We start from the raw sequence: 17,450 nt of genomic DNA, 5'->3' as shown, positions 1-17,450 counted from the left end.
AAAAAAAAAGAAAGAAAAAACATAAAAAAAAACAAAATATTAAAATGGAAACATCAATTAAACAAGCAAAAATTGTAGTAGTACTACTACTATTTAAGATATTGAATGCCTCCACACAACGTTAATTTTTGCATTAACAACTTCAATCAAGTTACATTTAAACTGCAAATTTCACCTTAAATAATGAATTGTATTAATATAATTCCCGTCACAAAGTTTTACTATTCGAATATATAGAAATGAAATATTCCTTCAACATATTATTAATAATAATAATATGTAATATATGAGGTCATGACCTGTCAGCTCATATCGACCGTCTATCGGTCAGCGGGTCAACAAAATCATCTAATCAACGGCTGAGATCTCGTCAAGACTAGCTCAAATTTTCGCAAACGAATTGACGAGTCGTACATAGATTCCCCTCATAGTAGTATATAAATATACACAACGCCACACTCTCTCCACGCTCAAAAATCAAAATTCAACAATCATACTTTCTCACCTCTCTCTAAAAAAAAGTTAATCTAAACTAACTAATCTCGATTTGATACATAATTTCGTTTCCATGGAGTTCGCCGATGAATTTTCCGCAATCGAAAGAATCAGAATGCATCTCTTAGGAGAATTCGAGATTGATCGCACACCGTCGGTTTCCGCCTCGGAATCATCGTGCGATTCACAGCTGTCCTTTGATTTTGATCGGCCGCCGGAATCGAGGCCGGCGAAGAAGCTGGAGTGGATCGTGTTCGGGGGTGGTGATGATGATGATCATCATGAGCGGGTGGTGGAGGAGCAGCAGCACTACAGGGGGGTGAGGCGGCGGCCGTGGGGGAAGCATGCGGCGGAGATACGTGACCCGAAGCGGCGGGGGTCGAGGGTGTGGCTAGGGACGTTCGACACGGCGGCGGAGGCGGCTTGGGCTTATGATAGGGCGGCGTTCAGGATGAGGGGCAGGAAGGCGATCCTCAACTTCCCGCTCGAGATTCAGCGGGAATGCGGAGAAAAGCGGCGGAGAGAGGAGGTGGAGCTAAGAGAGAGGAAGGCGGTGAAGAGTGAGGCGGCGGAGTGGAAATGAGCACTTGCTCCTCCACTGTAAAATGTTCTACTTTCCCTCCGTCGACATAGTTAAATATGATCTCACTTTTCTAGTTAATGTTTGAATGTTAATTGAGTTTTTTTTTTCTAATCAAAATCTATTTTCACTTATAGCCTCAAATACAAAGATAGCGATATAAATTTTCAACTTGCTTCTAGCCTTCTCCTTTTTAGACTATCCATCCCTATTTTTGGTTGCATAGCAACAATCCATCAAATGGCAAAGCTCTTCAATTTCCTTCTACTATCATTAACTATCACCATCAATTCTCCGCAAAAAGATGAAAATTCAATGAAATAAGATTAGTTAATTCAATTAATTAAACAATGCAGGAAAATTAAATAGTCAACAATTGCTCAACATATAGTCTGCTGCATTCCTTTAATTATTCAAAGAAAGAGTAATTCAAATCTTATATAAATAGTTATGTGATGTGATGAAAATATAAAGCGGGAAATTTGTTAATAATTCACCATGTATGGAGCCTCGAGCGAAAGTGGGCTTATATTTTAGGCCTAATTATATTTGTTGATGGACCTACACTGATAGGGAAGGTGGGATCATTTGCAGGGGTTAAGACATTAATGCATACATGGGGGAAAACGGATTCTTGATGATTCAATTCAAAGCTCATTAATTAGTAGGTTACCTAAACAGTTTAGGTTATGAGTTCAACCTCTACCAACAACTAATTTTAAAAAATTTTGAAAAAAAAATAGAAAATCGGTTTCCGGTTCACGGTCCGACCGGCCGGTTCCATCGGTTCACGGCGGTTCACTGTAGTGGTGGTTTAAAGGGGTAAACCGGACCGGACTACCTACCAGTTCGCGGTCCGACCGGTCGAACCGGCCGGTCCGGTCCGGTTTTTAAAACATTGCCTAAACTGTACATCTGAGCAATTTCCTTAATTGGAAGATTCAAACATTCGGTCTGGTCTACATTGACTCTAAATGAATGATAAATTTTCTAATCAAAAACGCCAATTAAGACATAGGGATAGTAGTAAGTATAACGACCACTTTTTGGGGGGAAAAGAATAAAACTTCTTGTAGTAAAAGAAACATCACCAATATATCAACACATCAAAAGTAGAGGCAAAAAACACCATTTCCAAAAAAGTTATTATGCGTCTATGTTATTCAATTTGAAAAGAGTATTTTTTATCATGAGATTTATTTTGTATCTCTTAATGCATTAAATACAGAAACAACAGAAGAGAGAGAGAATAGTACTACTCTCTCCTCCATTTTCATCAATCGATCTTGAGCTTCAATTAGTGTTTACTTACTACTATATTTGTTTAGGAGTTAAGCTGTGAGAGTACAAGAATTTTGGAATCTTGTTTATTACTTACTATTATGTCAATTTCACACAAATATTCACTCTTTCTTTTTTAGTATATTCCACAATAATATGAATTTTTTAATTTTGTAAATTATTTAGATGAGACATATTCTCCACTAACAATATTTTAATTATTTTTTTTCTCTATCTCTATTGTACTTTATAAAATTTGCATTAAAACTCGTGTTGAAAATAAAGTATTTTTTTTTAAGGAGAAAGGGAGTATTTGGTATATATTACTGAGTTTCACATCGTAAAATGTGTATGGTGTGCATATATCTAGTAGTAGTAATTAATTATCCATGAAGTTTTGAACTTCTTATTTGTGTTGGTTATACTTTTATCAAAATATTTTACTATACTAAATCGTTGTGTCGCTTTGATGCTTTTTGTACTCCATATATTTATTAGAACGTTCTTTCCCACACATAGCATAATTTGCCATACGCGTCTAACCACATCTTCCACGAATTAGCCAATTCTTTATTAGAATATATCTTATGATATATTGACATATAATTTTTGCAATTCTTTATTAGAATATCTGTAGATATTTACAATCATTTATTAGAATATATATCTGTTGAGATATTTATATAGTAGTATAATTTGTTTTATATAGAAAATATAAAGTGTAAAAAGGTATTAACTAATTTACTCCTTATTAGATATTTCTATTAACAATTCGGTTTGAAATATAAACATTACTAGAATTTGGTTTGTTACCCTTCACATATTAGGAACAATACTATGTTTCAGTGAATGATATCTTTTGACATAACAGGCACATTAATACATTTCAATAAATATGACCGTATCTAGATTTATAAAATCCAACAATACCATGGTTAAACATGTTTTTTATGTGTAAATTTAGAAAATAATCAAGCCTTATTATAATCTTTGCATCTGCCCCACAATACATCAGTTGGCAATTACAATATTTCGATTAATCATACAGCACCAAACCACATTATTAGGTTGGGACTTGGGTGCAATTATCCACTTATCGAATCAAATTAAAATTTCACAAATCAAACAGGGAGAATTTGCTGAGTCATATCCACAATTTCAGACACATTTCCCTTATCCAATGTGGACTCCACTGCAACTCCTCTTTGTCCGTACCTTTCCCTCAATTTCAGAATCCACCTCGTTTTCCACATGTTAACTCAGATATTTTTACCTTCTTTATTGGAAATCATTGCAGCAATAAAGGCGATTCCATCGCCTTGGCGGCCCCCACACTCCGGCCCGACATCATGTGAGGGGGTTTAATCAGGGTACGCAATAGCCTGTTAAGAGGAGGCCTTAACCCACTGGCGGCCAGAAGCTCATCTCCCAAGGCCTCATACTTGTGCCTGAGAGATGGAAGCAACTACACGGCACACTTGTGCCTGAGAGATGGAAGCAACTACACGACAGCAGTGGAATTCGAACCCTCATTGTAGCAAGATCTGCCCCTCCGTTGCCAACTGCGCCACGCCCTTGCGGGCATTATTGGAAATCAGATTATATGTATTGTTTGCCACCACAAAATACACAGACCTGGCCCCAACATCTCTCTCACTCTACTTGGATTGGTTGCACGTAGAGCATCCACTAAATCATGTTCATATCCTAATTATCTACCACATTTCTTAGTTATTCCCGAAAGGTGAAGAATCCCAAGAAGATTTCTTGTTGTCTAGCAAGTCCCGGGGGATTCTCTGAATATTTCTAAATAGGATAGGATAGTATAGGATAAACCCTTCCATTATTTATTCTGCACACCTGTCTCCATACATTTGTTGTTATAGTGGAACAGATTTTGAAAAGGTTGTAGAAGTGATCAACAATGGAGTTGGCTATGTTGGGTTCCAAGTCATTTTCCTCAACTTCAGAGATGATGCTTTCACGCCCTTGTTTTGTTCCCCAGCTTTCTTCTTGCAGAGGTATGCAATGTCTGTTCAAGAAAACCATAGGTGGTGAATTCTGAGTAATTTATGTTTTTTTGTCTTTGTTTTCTTTTGGGGGATTTTGTCCGTTTCAAGGAGGTTCCTGTCTTTAGTAATTTCTCAACATTTTGTTGTAAAATTAGGGATCTTTTAGTCTGTGGTAGTTATTCTTGATTCTGACAGCTTCTTTTTTTGAGGTTTTGAGCTTGAAATTTGAATAATTTGGATTATTTGAGAGTTTAGACTTGAAATAGGTAAATATAAAAAATGAGTCAAGGGTTTAATTTTGATGATATCAGTACTTAATGTGGTTGAATTTTTGCATTTGGGGGAAATCTAGTGTTATTAACTTCAAATATGAGATGGGAGTGATGAATCTGGTTTTGTTGGATGAAGTTAGTTGCAATAGGCCATGTGGGATTTCATTTTGGACAAGGAAATGTATGATGGTTCACAGTTTGTGGTGTTTGTAGGCTTTTCACTGAGGGGCTCCTACTCGAGCACTTCGCCTAATGAGACCACTTCGGCTAGCCCACACCGAGTTCTGGACTCTTATTCGCGAAGAATCAATGGAACGAGCGCGCCAATTAGTAGCTTATTCCTCAAGAAAGACAGAGTTCTTGATGCTTTTGATGATGAGTATGAGGGAGTTGTAGTAAATCCGGGGCTTCTCCCTTCCAATCCTCATGTATTCGCCTCTGCACTTCGCTCGTCTCTACACCATTGGAAACTAAAGGTAGTTTGCTTTCAGTACAACCAGTCTTGAAAAAGTTTGTTTGCATTTTCTGGCAAAGATGTGATTGTTTTCTGGTTGGTTAACTTCAGGGGAAGAAGGGAGTTTGGCTTAAACTACCAGTCGAAAGGTCTGAACTCGTGCATCTAGCGGTGCAGGAAGGGTTCGAGTACCATCACGCGGAGAAAGGCTATCTGATGATGACATACTGGATTCCTGAGGGGCCTTGCTTGCTTCCTTCTAACGCTACTCATCATGTTGGAGTTGGTTCCTTTGTTATCAATGACAAAGATGAGGTAAATAATAATTACTTTCCACACAACATAACTTGAATAAAATTTGTCACATTCCAAGAAGGATCAGTCCCCTATTCTTTAGTAACTTGTGCTTATTTTCTGATGCAAAATTGACCAAACAGGTGCTAGTGGTACAAGAAAAGCATTCCACTCTAGATCTTCTTAATCTATGGAAAATACCCACTGGTTTTATTCTCGAGGTACATTATTTAAAAATTCTATAATCTTGATCATGCTAAATGCCTAAAAATTCTATAATCTTGATCATGCTAAATTCTATATGTATCTTACATTGTACTTATATATTTTGATCAGTCCGAAGAGATCTACACAGGAGCTGTAAGAGAAGTAAAGGAGGAAACAGGGGTAAGTAAGATACTTGAATGTTGTCAAATTCAAGATTGTTGTTAGCATATACTACTTGAATTCTTGATGATGAAATTCTTGTATTCCGTTTTCCAGATCGACACTGAGTTTGTCGAAGTTGTAGCTTTCAGGTACGAGGATATCTTCCGTGTAACATCTTAATTAAAGAGGACTTAATCTACATTTGATTTTAATTTAGACTGCTTGTGCACTTCATGCAGGCATGCCCAAAAAGTTTCTTTTGAGAAATCAGACCTATTTTTCGTGTGCATGTTAAAACCTACATCGACAGAAATCGTGGTTGATGATCTTGAAATTCAAGCAGCCAAGGTAAGCAAGATTTGATATGAATTATGAAAATTGGAAGCTGATATTAGAAGTATAATTTAAATTTTTTCTTTATTTGCTATAAATGTGGATACAGTGGATGCCTTTGGAGGAATTTGTGACACAACCATTCATACAAAGCGACAGTATGTTCAAGAAAATAATATATATATGCATTGCACGGCTGGGGATGCGTTACTGTGGATTATCTGTACATCAATTGGTGTCTAAATTTGATGGCAGACTCTCCTCATTGTATTTCAACATGGTTGAAGATGATGACTCCGACTGCAGAGTTGAATGAACCACAAGATTAATAATGATTTCGCATCTATCTTGTGATACTGACGATCCGAACTCATGACCTATTAATGGGATGTGAAAAGTCTTACCAATTACTACCTTGTATCATGTAATAATATGGACTACCTCGTATAGTAACACACATATGTTTGTACATAACAGTATTGACGTACGGTTCTCCTATATGCATATTCAACTTTTTGGAAAATCTCCAACTATACTCCAATTTTATCATTTTTACCTTAAGTTACAAATTTGTAAACTCCAAGCTCAAATGTGCATTATGTTGGTGGGTTATTTGAATTTTTGCCTTTTGTATCTTTACCGTGGTAGTACTCTAGTTATTCTTTCATTGCCTTCCCGTCACGACCACCACTACCATGATGTTGTCGTCAAATCATATCTGATTCACTATATTATTGAATCATTTCGCGTCGTTATCATCTTGTTGTTGTGTCTAATTTGTCTCAATATTGTGTCATTATCGTATCGAGTCGAGTTCACGTTGTTATCATGTTTAATCGGGTCATATCAACACGAATATAATTGTGTCGGCAGTAGGTTCGTGTCATATGCAAGTTGTGTTCGAGTGAATGTAGCATGTCGGGTTCAGAGTTTACTTAACCGGTTGTGTTTTAGTCAAAAGACAATATAAGAATCATGCATTAAATTGGGTTATAACATAAATAAATTAATTATTTATAGTTAAAAAATAAAAATAAAATTCAGATTTTTAGGTTGCTAAGAGCAATGTTTTAAAAACCGGACCGGACCGGCCGGTTCGACCGGTCGGACCGCGAACCAGTAGCTAGTCCGGTCCGATTCACCCCTTTAAACCACCACTGCATTGAACCGCCGTGAACCGGTGGAACCGGCCGGTCGGACCGGTTGGACCGTGAACCAGAAATCGGTTTTTAATTTTTTTCAAAATATTTTAAAATTTGTTGTTGGTAGAGGTTGAACTCATGACCTCTCTTTTAGTTAAGAAGATCTCTATCACTCCACCACATGGGCTCATTAACAATTTGAACATTAAATATTTTTATACATTAACCATTAATTTTTATCTACAAAAACTAATAATTCATTTTAATTTTATTATTCTTTAATATAATTGTTAATTATAATATATATAATTATCATCCTTTATATTTTAATGATGCTCTACTTACCACCTATATTATTATTAGTACCGTATAAGATTCATTATTTACTATAAATAAATTTTATATATTACACACTTAATTTATATACCCTAGCTATTGACATTAATGAATAATCTTATCTAAACTAATTAATAAGTACTTAATTCATATTTAATTATATATTATTTTACGAAATAAATTTTCTTAAATTAATATAAACGTTATCTATTTTAATACGTGAAATATTAATTTTTTATCTAGACTAACTAATATTAAATATATATATATATATATATATATCTGAATATATTTACTAAATTTTAATATTATTTATATTTATATATCACTACTTATCTATAAGGTTTAATGTTTTGTGATATATTATTAATTGTAAATCATTTACTAAATTTAATATATTTTTATATATATTTGCAACAGTAAAACGGTAAGACCGGTGGTTCGACCGGTTGGACCGGTTGAACCGTGAACCAGTAACGTCGCCGGTTCGCTTGCCGGTCCGGTTTTTAAAACATTGGCTAAGAGCATCCACAATGGCGGCAAGCGGACCGGCTAGCCGATTCCCGGGGCTGGCCGGTCCGCTCGGCGAACCATTGCAGCCGGCGAGCGGCAAATCGGCGAGAAAAACGGCGAGCGCACGCCTATTTTCGGGCGCTCGCATATCGGCTGGCCGCCATTGCAGGCTCCCGATCGGGGAGCGATCGGCCAGCCGATTTTTTTTATTATTATTTAATTTTCGAAACACTATATATACGCGCTTTGCATGCCATTTTCATTCGCATCACTTGTTTTAACAAGTTTTCTCGTATCTGTGTCGTAAATTTAAATGTTATTATTGAGTTTTCTCGCACAACTTGTTTTAACGAGTTTTATTTAAATGTTATTATTGAATTTTCCCGTATCTATGTCGTAAATTTAATTCCGTATTTTATGTGATTGATAATTATTTATTTTTTATAATTTTATTTATTGTGGTTAGCATATTGCTAGTCTATTGCTTATCCAGTAACTTATCCTGATGATGTGGCAGGAGAAGTTGTGGCTAGCCTATGGCTTATCCAGAACCGCTGAGATGCTCTAATGAAATTTACCATTACAAATGATGATGATGATGATGCGTTTAACGTCACCCATGTGATATCGTCTCATTTCCCTCCCTACTCCCCTCGCCGATTCCACCCGGTCGCCGCTGTGACCTTCCGCTACGCTAGGATAGTTGCTGCGGCCTTTTATTCTCTCCACGGTTAGCATGATTTCCCGTCTTACATGATGCTATTCTACATAATGTAATGCGCTGTTTGGTTGTTTCGCCAATCTGAATTGATCATTATTTGATGAATAATCTTATCATTTTGTTTAATTCAATTTCCGTTGTGATCGTCTCCGCACATTTTCTGTGCCACATCCTCTGTTTTCCAATAATGCGCTTCGTATTTATTGATTAAAGGTTCGGACGATTACACATTACAGAGAAAAAGATTTTCTTGGTTTGAGAGGGTTCATCACTTCTATGCTGGTGCGCTAAACGTATGTTCTTTTTCTCTGTTTCATATTTTCATCATCCTTATACCTTATTATTTGTGTTTATCTTTTAATGGACTGCATTTAATCCCCAACTACACTGGTTTTGTATCCTATAGAAAGGTTTGAGGATCTCTTTCAATTTTGAGAAAGACTAGAATATTCATATAGAGGTTCACTACATACTTATCGAGCAGAGACGTGGATAATTCTGTAATTCTTCATGTTTAGGTCCTTCTATTCATTTGCTTCCTCCTCTAAAGAAATCTTGAAAAGATGTGTTTGGAGTTCCCGCCTGGTTTCTATGCCTTTCACAATGGCTTTATCCTATTTGATTACACTTTTTATGATCAATCTCCGTGTATAATCACTTTTCATGGGCTAACTGGGGATTTCTTTTCTATTTTTAGCTCAATCTCGAGAATGTCTTAGAAGAATTTATGAAGTTTCTTTTTCCTCAGTTTTTGGGGAGTTTTCAGGTTGTTTTGTGCTGGATGAGCTGAAGATACAGGAAATGCGATTGTTTCCATTTTCTTCCTGCATAGATGAATCGCGTGCAGGAAAAACTGATGTAGAGAATAATCAAGTGATGCTGTTCCTAAATGTATATGACCTCACTCCTGCAAACAAATATCTTTATTGGTTTGGACTTGGATTCTACCACTCGGGTATAGAAGGTACAATTTGCTAACTTAGTGCACCTTCTTTGTTGAGCTAAGACTCTCAATAGTCATTGCTGGCCTCCATAGTGTAGATACATTTGGAAGCTAATTTGGTGCCTTTGATTCTTATAAAGGATGATTGATGGAAGCGTTATTAGAACTAGACAACTAGTAGGTTGTAGTTTTGTGTAATTTGGCCAAAACATTCTTCTTTATTGGAAAATGTTGTAGTTAAAATGTTCTGTGTCTGAGATTGAAAATGCATTTGAGGTATAACTAGGTACTAGGATATCCTGGTTGATAACAGTTCTGTGAAATGTAAATTGCTGTTGGCAATACTCTTCTTGACAATTATTCAAGGCATTGTTATGTAGTAGTACATGATAGAATGGTTACTTGTATTCTTTGTTTTGTACTTCCTTACAATGCTGATATGCCTACTTGCTTATGATGCTTCCACATTTAGCATCTCTTAAATGTACTTGTAAGGGCATATATATTGAAAAACTGTTGTATGAGAAGGACAGATTATGTAATATTGAAACTAATGGTAATTTGGTCTTTTTGGCAATGAGAAGTGTTTGATTGTCTGGTTTTTTATGATGATACTTGATACTATGGCCGCAGTTGTCCCCATGATTATTCTGTACAATGAGGCTATTTTTAAAAAATTCTTGTTGAATTTTCTAATGAGAAATAAATAATAGTATAAATTGCTTTAGTGCCAGTCAATTTATTGGCTGGCCTCTTTTGTTATATCCTTATTTCAAGACGTTCTCTTCTGCTAGATGCTATTGGATTTTGTATATCCATCTCAGATTCCATGGAGACATTTCTTAATACTAGTTTAGATGTACTTGTTTAATATTTATACATGTATGGTTGTTAAACTTGTAAATTTTTTGAAATAGTACACGGCTTGGAGTATGCCTTTGGAGCTGATGTGGAACCAACAAGTGGAGTGTTCGAGGTTGAACCAAGACATTGCCCTGAGTATGTCTTTAGGCGCTCAATTCTTCTGGGCAGTACTGATATGTCCCGCTCAGAAATTTGCTCTTTCATGGAACTTATAGCAGACCAATATCAAGGGAATACATACAATTTAATATATAAGAATTGCAACCATTTCACGGATGAAGTTTCTCATTGTCTAACTGGAAATCGTATACCTGGTTGGGTCAACAGATTGGCTCGAATAGGTAATGGAAATCTTTTTGTTGTTATACATGTTTGGATGATGCATATCCCGGAAAAGTTATTATTTGTAAGCATCTAATTCTTGCATTTTTTAAGCATGTCCCGAATAAGTTATTATTTGTAAGCATCTAATTCTTGCATTTTTTAAGCATGTCCCGAATAAGTTATTATTTGTAAGCATATTATTTTTGCATTTTCTTAAGTATTGTGCTTATTCAAGACATTTTTTGTACTTCTGATCCATCCCCTTACTTTATTTGTCAATGTCATTGAGTTGTGTAACAGTAAAAATTATGACCAATATTTCCCTCTCTTATCTGTAAATTCAGGTAGTGTTATTGAGTCTGTGCTTCCTGAAAGTGCCCAGACCACACCGTTGAGACAATTAACTGAAAGCCAAACATACTCAGGCAAGTAATGAATTGTGTTTTTTTTCACTGTTGCTGTGTGATTCTAAATTTTTCAATTCTTACTATGTTTGGCTCTGGATAATGTCTATCATTTTTGCTAGTGTTGCCTAATAAGCTAGAACCTGTAAGGGTGTTTTTTCTTTTATTTATTGGTTTGTTCCTTTTAGCATCTTGATTTTTTCTTGGGTGACTATAAACAACAGAGCCGAAAAATGTGTTTTAATGTAACCAGCAATGTTATTCAGTGTCACACAGTTTGTCCGAAGGTATGCAAACATGGATCTGGTAATGTTATGACATTAATGAGTTGATCACAGATAATATTTTCGCAAAGACTTGAGTTTGATTAACTTATCAAGAAACAAAACAGAGAAGTTTCCTTGCATCATATTAACATGGTCATTCATAACTGTAATATTTATTTGTGTTTAGCATAGTAACAGTAAGATTCTACATTTTAGTCCGTATTCTTACAGAGACTCACTTAGCTGATTAAACTTTTCATTTACACCAAAATAGATTGGAGTGATTCGGATGGATCATATGCAACAGATGAGAGTGAGACGGAGGATGTTGATCATCATGTGCTTATCTCAGCACATGGTAATGTGGGACTTTCAGATCGACCGCAACTGTGGCAAACAAAAAATCGTCTTTAATTGTATGTATGTTTGTTTTTTTTTATCTTTGTACAAGTAATATGTAGATCTCTAATGTAACCTGTAGGCATATATAGTACATCTGAAAGTTGTTTAGTGCCCTCATTTTTGTTAGTCAAATACAAGGTTACCATTCTTGTATATCCTCGGCCATGGTTCTGAAGTTTATGAATCAGTTTGGTTGTTCATGGCATCTCATTCTCATCTGGAGTTCATAGCGAGTTTCTTGATTGAGCGTTGAGGTGATATCCGAGTTACTCCAACCTATTAGTTTCTTAATAATAGAATAACTTATGATTGTTCAAACTCTTTTCTTTTTCCTGCTGCTGACTGCTTTCTTTCGCAGGACTTGCTCCGAGTTTCTGTATGCAGAAATCTTACGCACGCCTTCTGTAAGCCGCATGAAAATTGGTTTCCTGTCGTATCTTGGTTCTGGTATATGTCTTAATTTTCTACTGCAGATGGTGGTCAAAGAGACCAGCTGTGGATGTGAAAGTTTGGCTCATACAATTTATATGTAGATGTAAGGCCTTAACTGTAAGTAGGAGTTTAATATCATCTGATTATATTGTTAAACAGTGCTTTTATTGAGCATATTTGTTTTACGAAAGAACGAGTCCACTAACTTCTGTTTTAGGATTTATTTTGAATCTTAATATTTATGTAGTGTTCTTTTTAGATAAGAAACTAAACTTCAATGACTCATTCCAAGGCTTTACATTTATTTTTTAACCCGCGTCAAGTTAAAGTGTGACATAAATTTGGTGATGTCAATTGCTAAATACTAAGCTTGAGTCATTTGTCTGAGTCCATATATGAATAATTTGACAGAGTATATAGGTTTATTTACAACACTCTTTAAGTCTTTTTGGTTGTTGGCTTTAGAGAGTAAAGTTAATAATTAAATATTCCTTAGTGAATTAGTTCAACCCCCAATCTGCATGTAAGAAATGAATCTTTGGTATAACTCTAACTTCCAGAAAAGGGACCTCATTGCAAATATGTCTCAATCTTAGGATATGACAATTCAACTTTTCAAATAAATCAATGCTTTCTAAATACAATACTTTACTTTGAAGAAACCAACTCCTTTCTCACTAATAATGGAATAGCCTCTATCCTTACTTTTGGTTCATTTTGTAGCTAGTTGGATATGGCATAAGCCACTGTTTTTGCATTATTTAATTGAGTAGAACTTTCATCAAAGCACTTGGCGAGTACAAGAAACCCAACTCCAATTATTGCTTCCAGTGTTACACTTAACTAAAGTAAGAAAGGAATATTATCATTAGTTTATATTTATATTTTAACCATCAGATGCATATTAAACGATAAATATTGAATTATAACAAACTGCTGATCAAAGAGAGAGAATAAATTTGAAATATAGTTTTTATTGAGATAATTTATATAACAAAAAAAACTTACACAGATGACAAATACACCTAATTCAGTCTGTTGTCAATATTATTTAAAATTACAATTTAATGTGTATATATATATATATATTAACAGAGTTCACAAAATGTTTTTTTGAAAGAGTGACAAAAAAATCTTTAAGCTTGACACTTGGTTCAAATCAATAGAGGTAGAAATACTTTAAATTATCCATCATACTTAGATATGTATTAAAATGACGACCGGTCATTAATAAGGACCCTTAGATTCAATAGTAGATTCAATCTTAGCATGCCATGTGATAGACTTGCTTGCTTATGCATCGCATATTACTTAATTGTCTCTAATTTCATATCGCAGATTGTTTGGAACCATATGCCGAGTTGCTTGTCTATGCATCACAGATTGCATGCCTATGTATACCAGATTGTGTATAGCACATTGTTTGCCTAGATTGTCATTTTAATTATGGTGTCACCATAGTGCTCTGATTTCGTATCGCAGATTGATTGGAACCATACGCCGATTTGTATGCATATGTATCGCAGATTGCATGCTACGTTGTTGTCAAATTGTCACTTTAAGATTGGTGTCACCGTAACGCACCCCTACTTAGATGTTCTAACATCCAAACCACTATATAAATACGTTCGGTAAACTATGTATGTGTTGGGAAATAAACACAGACAATCACGAATATGAAAGAGAATGAACACAAGAAGTTGTTTATCCAGTTCGATACAATGTGTATCTACGTCTGGGGGCGATGCCAAGCCAGGGATTTCACTATATAATTTCAGGATGATTTAACAATGAGGGAGCACCTCTATTTATAAGTAACTAGAGAGCCCTAATTCTAGTCAAACTAGGAAACATATTCCATAAGGAAATATCTTTTAAGGAATAAATCTATCACAAGGAAATATACTTCAAGGAAACAAATCCTAAATATGGTAGGAGATATTTTAGGCTCCATAATTAACAATCTCCCACTTGGAGACTAACAACTCCTAAACAACCATTTCCTCGTGATCGCATCCCTTCATCCGCTTAGCATCGCCTAACCTTCTCTTCAAGTTCCAAGGCCAATTGAAGCTATGCATAGCTTCAATTTCTCTAAGGTCACCACCTTAGTAAACATGTCTGCAGGATTCTCACTTCCAAGTATCTTCCCAAGTTGCAGGATTTTCATCTCCACTAGGTGTCGGATGTAATGATATTTCAACTCCACATGCTTTGTCCTAGAATGAAACGCTGGATTCTTCGCCAAGAAAATAGCACTCTGACTATCACTGTAGAGTATGCTACTCTTGTTCTCCTTCCCAAGTTCATCTAAGAAACTCTGCAACCACACCATCTCCTTGCTTGCCTCTGTCGCAGCTACATATTCAGCCTCCGTAGTAGACAAAGTAACAGTCTTCTGCAACTTAGAAGTCCATGAAATAGCAGTACCACCATAAGTAAATACATACCCGGTTGTGCTTCTTCTCCCATCAAGATCATTGGACGCCAAGTCTGCATCCACATAACCTGCCAGCTCGACATTCTTGCCATTGAAACATAAGACGCTTTCTGTAGTACCTCTCAAGTATCGAAGGATCCATTTAACTGCTTCCCAATGTTGCTTGCCCGGATCACCCATGAACCGGCTCACTACTCCCACTGCTTGTGCAATATCAGGCCTCGTACACACCATTGCATACATAATACTGCCAATTGCTAAAGCATAAGGAATTTTCTTCATTTCAGCACGTTCTTCTTTTGTACTCGACGACTCCTTCTTCGACAGCTTAAAGTGACTGCCCAAAGGCACACTTACTGGCTTCGAATTATCCATGTTGAATCTTTCCAAAACCTTACCAATGTAAGCAGCTTGCGAAAGATACAATTTTCCTGCCGCCTTGTCACGCTCGATTCTCATGCCCAAAATTTGATTAGCCTTTCCAAGATCTTTCATGGAGAATCATTCAGACAATTGCCTTTTCAACTTATTCATCTCCTTTTGATCACCTCCTGCGATCAACATATCATCAACATATAATAACAGAATAAGATAGCTCTTGTCAAACCTCTTGTAGTAACAACAATGGTCAGTGTAGCATCTTTTATAGCCAATCTTCATCATGAATCCATCAAACTTCTTGTAGGAGCTTGCTTTAAACCATACAAGCTCTTCTTCAACTTGCATACAAGGTTTTCCATTCCTTTTACTATGAATCCTTCAGGCTGTGTCATGTACAACTCATCCTCCAAATCACCATGAAGGAATGCCGTCTTTACATCCATCTGATGTAACAATAGATTTTCTGCAACTACCATACTCAACACTAAACGAATAGTAGTTAGTTTCACAACAGGAGTGAACACATCTGTATAATCAATACCGTATCGTTGCTCAAATCCCTTGACAACCAGCCTAGCCTTGTAGCGCTTGCTACCATCAGCTTTACCTTTGATTCGATAGACCCACTTGCAATGCAATGCCTTTTTCCCTTTAGGAAGTTCCACAAGCTCCCATGTGCCATTTAGGAGAAGAGAGGCAAACTCGCCATCCATGGCAATTTTCCACCTTCGTTTATCAGGGCCTTCTCCTGCCTCTGCATAACACTCGGGCTCACCACCATCAGTAAGTAACAAATAGAAATTAGAGGGCGAGTACCTATCAGGTGCACGTCGCTCTCTAGTCGATTTAGGCAGCGGAATAGTCGGTGGTGGAGTGTTTGGTTCTTCTTCAAGCACCTCTTCAGCATTCTGACTCTCCTTGCTCCCACTCGAGTTTGAGATGTCTAGCTCGACCACTTGTGGCTCAGAACTGCTGGGACTTGACGCCTCCAATCTATCCTTGTACAATACCTGTTCATTGAAGATGACATCTCTACTGCGAATAACCTTACGGTTCTGCTCATCCCAGAGTCTATAACCGAACTCATCGCCTCCATAACCAATGAACGTACACTTAATAGATTTAGCATCCAACTTACTTCTCTCAACGGAACTAACATGAGCATAAGCAACACAACCAAAGATGCGTAGGAAAGATAGATTTACCTCTTTTCCTGTCCAAACCTCCTCGGGTATCCGAAACTCCAAGGGAACTGATGGACCTCTATTAATTAGGAATGCAGTTGTGTTGACTGCATCTGCCCAAAAACTCTTTGGCAATCCACTTTTCAACCTCATGCATCTTGCTCGCTCATTCAACGTTCTGTTCATGCGCTCTGCGATTCCATTCTGCTGTGGAGTTCCTTTCACAGTTTTCTCCATGCGGATTCCATTCTCGGCGCAGAATTCCTTGAACTTTGCAAGTTCATATTCTCCTCCATTATCGGATCTTAGACACTTCACCTTCATCCCGGTTTCAGTTTCAACAAGGGCTTTCCATTTCCTGAAAGCGTCAAACGCATCGGATTTACTCTTCAGAAAATAAACCCATAGCTTTCGAGTAGAGTCGTCGATGAAAGTCATATAATATTCAGAGCCTCCTAGGGACTTCACAGGTGCTGGTCCCCATAGATCAGTGTGGACCATCTCCAACTTCTGTGTCTTCAATTTTCTGCCTCCTCTTGAGAAACTCACCCTTTTCTGTTTCCCAAACACGCAATCCTCGCACAGGCCAACTTCAACAGTTTTCAAGCCAGGCAGTAAACCTCTTGAGCACATTATCTTCATCCCTTTCTCGCTCATGTGGCCAAGACGACAGTGCCACAAATCTGCATTATTTGCCTCACTTGCAATATCAATGCAATCTTTGGAGTTAGTTGTGGTATACAACGTACCCTCCTTCTTACCTCGAGCTACTATCATAGCTCCCTTGGTAATCTTCCAATTGTTGCAGCCAAACGTCACGGTGTACCCTTCTGCATCAAGCTGCCCAATCGAAATCAAACTTCTCTGCAATCCAGGAATGTGTCTAACTCCATTCAGTTTTATTACGGATCCATTGGACGTCACTACCTTCACGTTTCCCTTTCCCACGATATCTAAGGGCTCGTCATCAGCCAGATGTACCTTCCCAAAATCGCCAGAAACGTAGTC

At 36.8% G+C, this 17,450-nt stretch overlaps 3 protein-coding genes across 6 annotated transcripts; all 3 read left to right on the top strand.

Moving 5' to 3' along the window:
- The first annotated feature begins 484 nt into the window (after positions 1-484).
- LOC121800371 (ethylene-responsive transcription factor 5-like) lies at positions 485-1,256 on the top strand. The gene has a single exon (XM_042199944.1). The coding sequence runs from the start codon at positions 569-571 to the stop codon at positions 1,076-1,078; it is 510 nt and encodes a 169-aa protein (XP_042055878.1). The 5' UTR covers positions 485-568; the 3' UTR covers positions 1,079-1,256.
- Positions 1,257-3,980: 2,724 nt separating this feature from the next.
- Positions 3,981-6,613, top strand: LOC121801513 (nudix hydrolase 8-like). The gene is made up of 8 exons (XM_042201018.1): positions 3,981-4,377; positions 4,854-5,116; positions 5,206-5,409; positions 5,532-5,609; positions 5,725-5,775; positions 5,872-5,906; positions 5,997-6,105; positions 6,200-6,613. Exons 1-8 carry the CDS (start codon positions 4,281-4,283, stop codon positions 6,404-6,406), a joined length of 1,044 nt encoding a protein of 347 aa, XP_042056952.1. The 5' UTR covers positions 3,981-4,280; the 3' UTR covers positions 6,407-6,613.
- Positions 6,614-8,681: 2,068 nt separating this feature from the next.
- LOC121799004 (deSI-like protein At4g17486) lies at positions 8,682-12,673 on the top strand. Of its 4 annotated transcripts, XM_042198306.1 has the most exons (8): positions 8,682-8,811; positions 9,016-9,095; positions 9,551-9,766; positions 10,663-10,950; positions 11,278-11,358; positions 11,878-12,019; positions 12,144-12,259; positions 12,364-12,673. In XM_042198306.1, the coding sequence occupies exons 3-6, from the start codon at positions 9,604-9,606 to the stop codon at positions 12,015-12,017; spliced, it is 672 nt and encodes a 223-aa protein (XP_042054240.1). In that variant the 5' UTR covers positions 8,682-8,811; positions 9,016-9,095; positions 9,551-9,603; the 3' UTR covers positions 12,018-12,019; positions 12,144-12,259; positions 12,364-12,673. The 4 variants fall into 4 exon arrangements, with proteins under 4 accessions (XP_042054240.1, XP_042054237.1, XP_042054239.1 ...); XM_042198303.1 differs by having other exon boundaries at positions 11,878-12,259; XM_042198305.1 differs by having other exon boundaries at positions 11,878-12,673.
- The last annotated feature ends 4,777 nt before the right edge of the window (positions 12,674-17,450 follow it).

This window comes from Salvia splendens, chromosome 4 (genome assembly GCF_004379255.2).
Source record: "Salvia splendens isolate huo1 chromosome 4, SspV2, whole genome shotgun sequence".
Taxonomy (NCBI): domain Eukaryota; kingdom Viridiplantae; phylum Streptophyta; class Magnoliopsida; order Lamiales; family Lamiaceae; genus Salvia; species Salvia splendens.
This window is presented reverse-complemented; position numbering and strand designations above follow the sequence as displayed.

What these genes read in the sequence shown, in the direction of transcription:
- LOC121800371 (XM_042199944.1), top strand. Translation starts at nt 569, where the DNA reads ATGGAGTTCGCCGATGAATTTTCCGCAATCGAAAGAATCAGAATGCAT.
- LOC121801513 (XM_042201018.1), top strand. Translation starts at nt 4,281, where the DNA reads ATGGAGTTGGCTATGTTGGGTTCCAAGTCATTTTCCTCAACTTCAGAG. An exon ending in TACACCATTGGAAACTAAAG is followed by an intron (nt 5,117 to 5,205) that starts GTAGTTTGCTTT and finishes GGTTAACTTCAG; the next exon opens with GGGAAGAAGGGAGTTTGGCT. An exon ending in TTGAAATTCAAGCAGCCAAG is followed by an intron (nt 6,106 to 6,199) that starts GTAAGCAAGATT and finishes ATGTGGATACAG; the next exon opens with TGGATGCCTTTGGAGGAATT.
- LOC121799004 (XM_042198306.1), top strand. Translation starts at nt 9,604, where the DNA reads ATGCGATTGTTTCCATTTTCTTCCTGCATAGATGAATCGCGTGCAGGA. An exon ending in CAACAGATTGGCTCGAATAG is followed by an intron (nt 10,951 to 11,277) that starts GTAATGGAAATC and finishes CTGTAAATTCAG; the next exon opens with GTAGTGTTATTGAGTCTGTG. An exon ending in TGAAAGCCAAACATACTCAG is followed by an intron (nt 11,359 to 11,877) that starts GCAAGTAATGAA and finishes ACACCAAAATAG; the next exon opens with ATTGGAGTGATTCGGATGGA.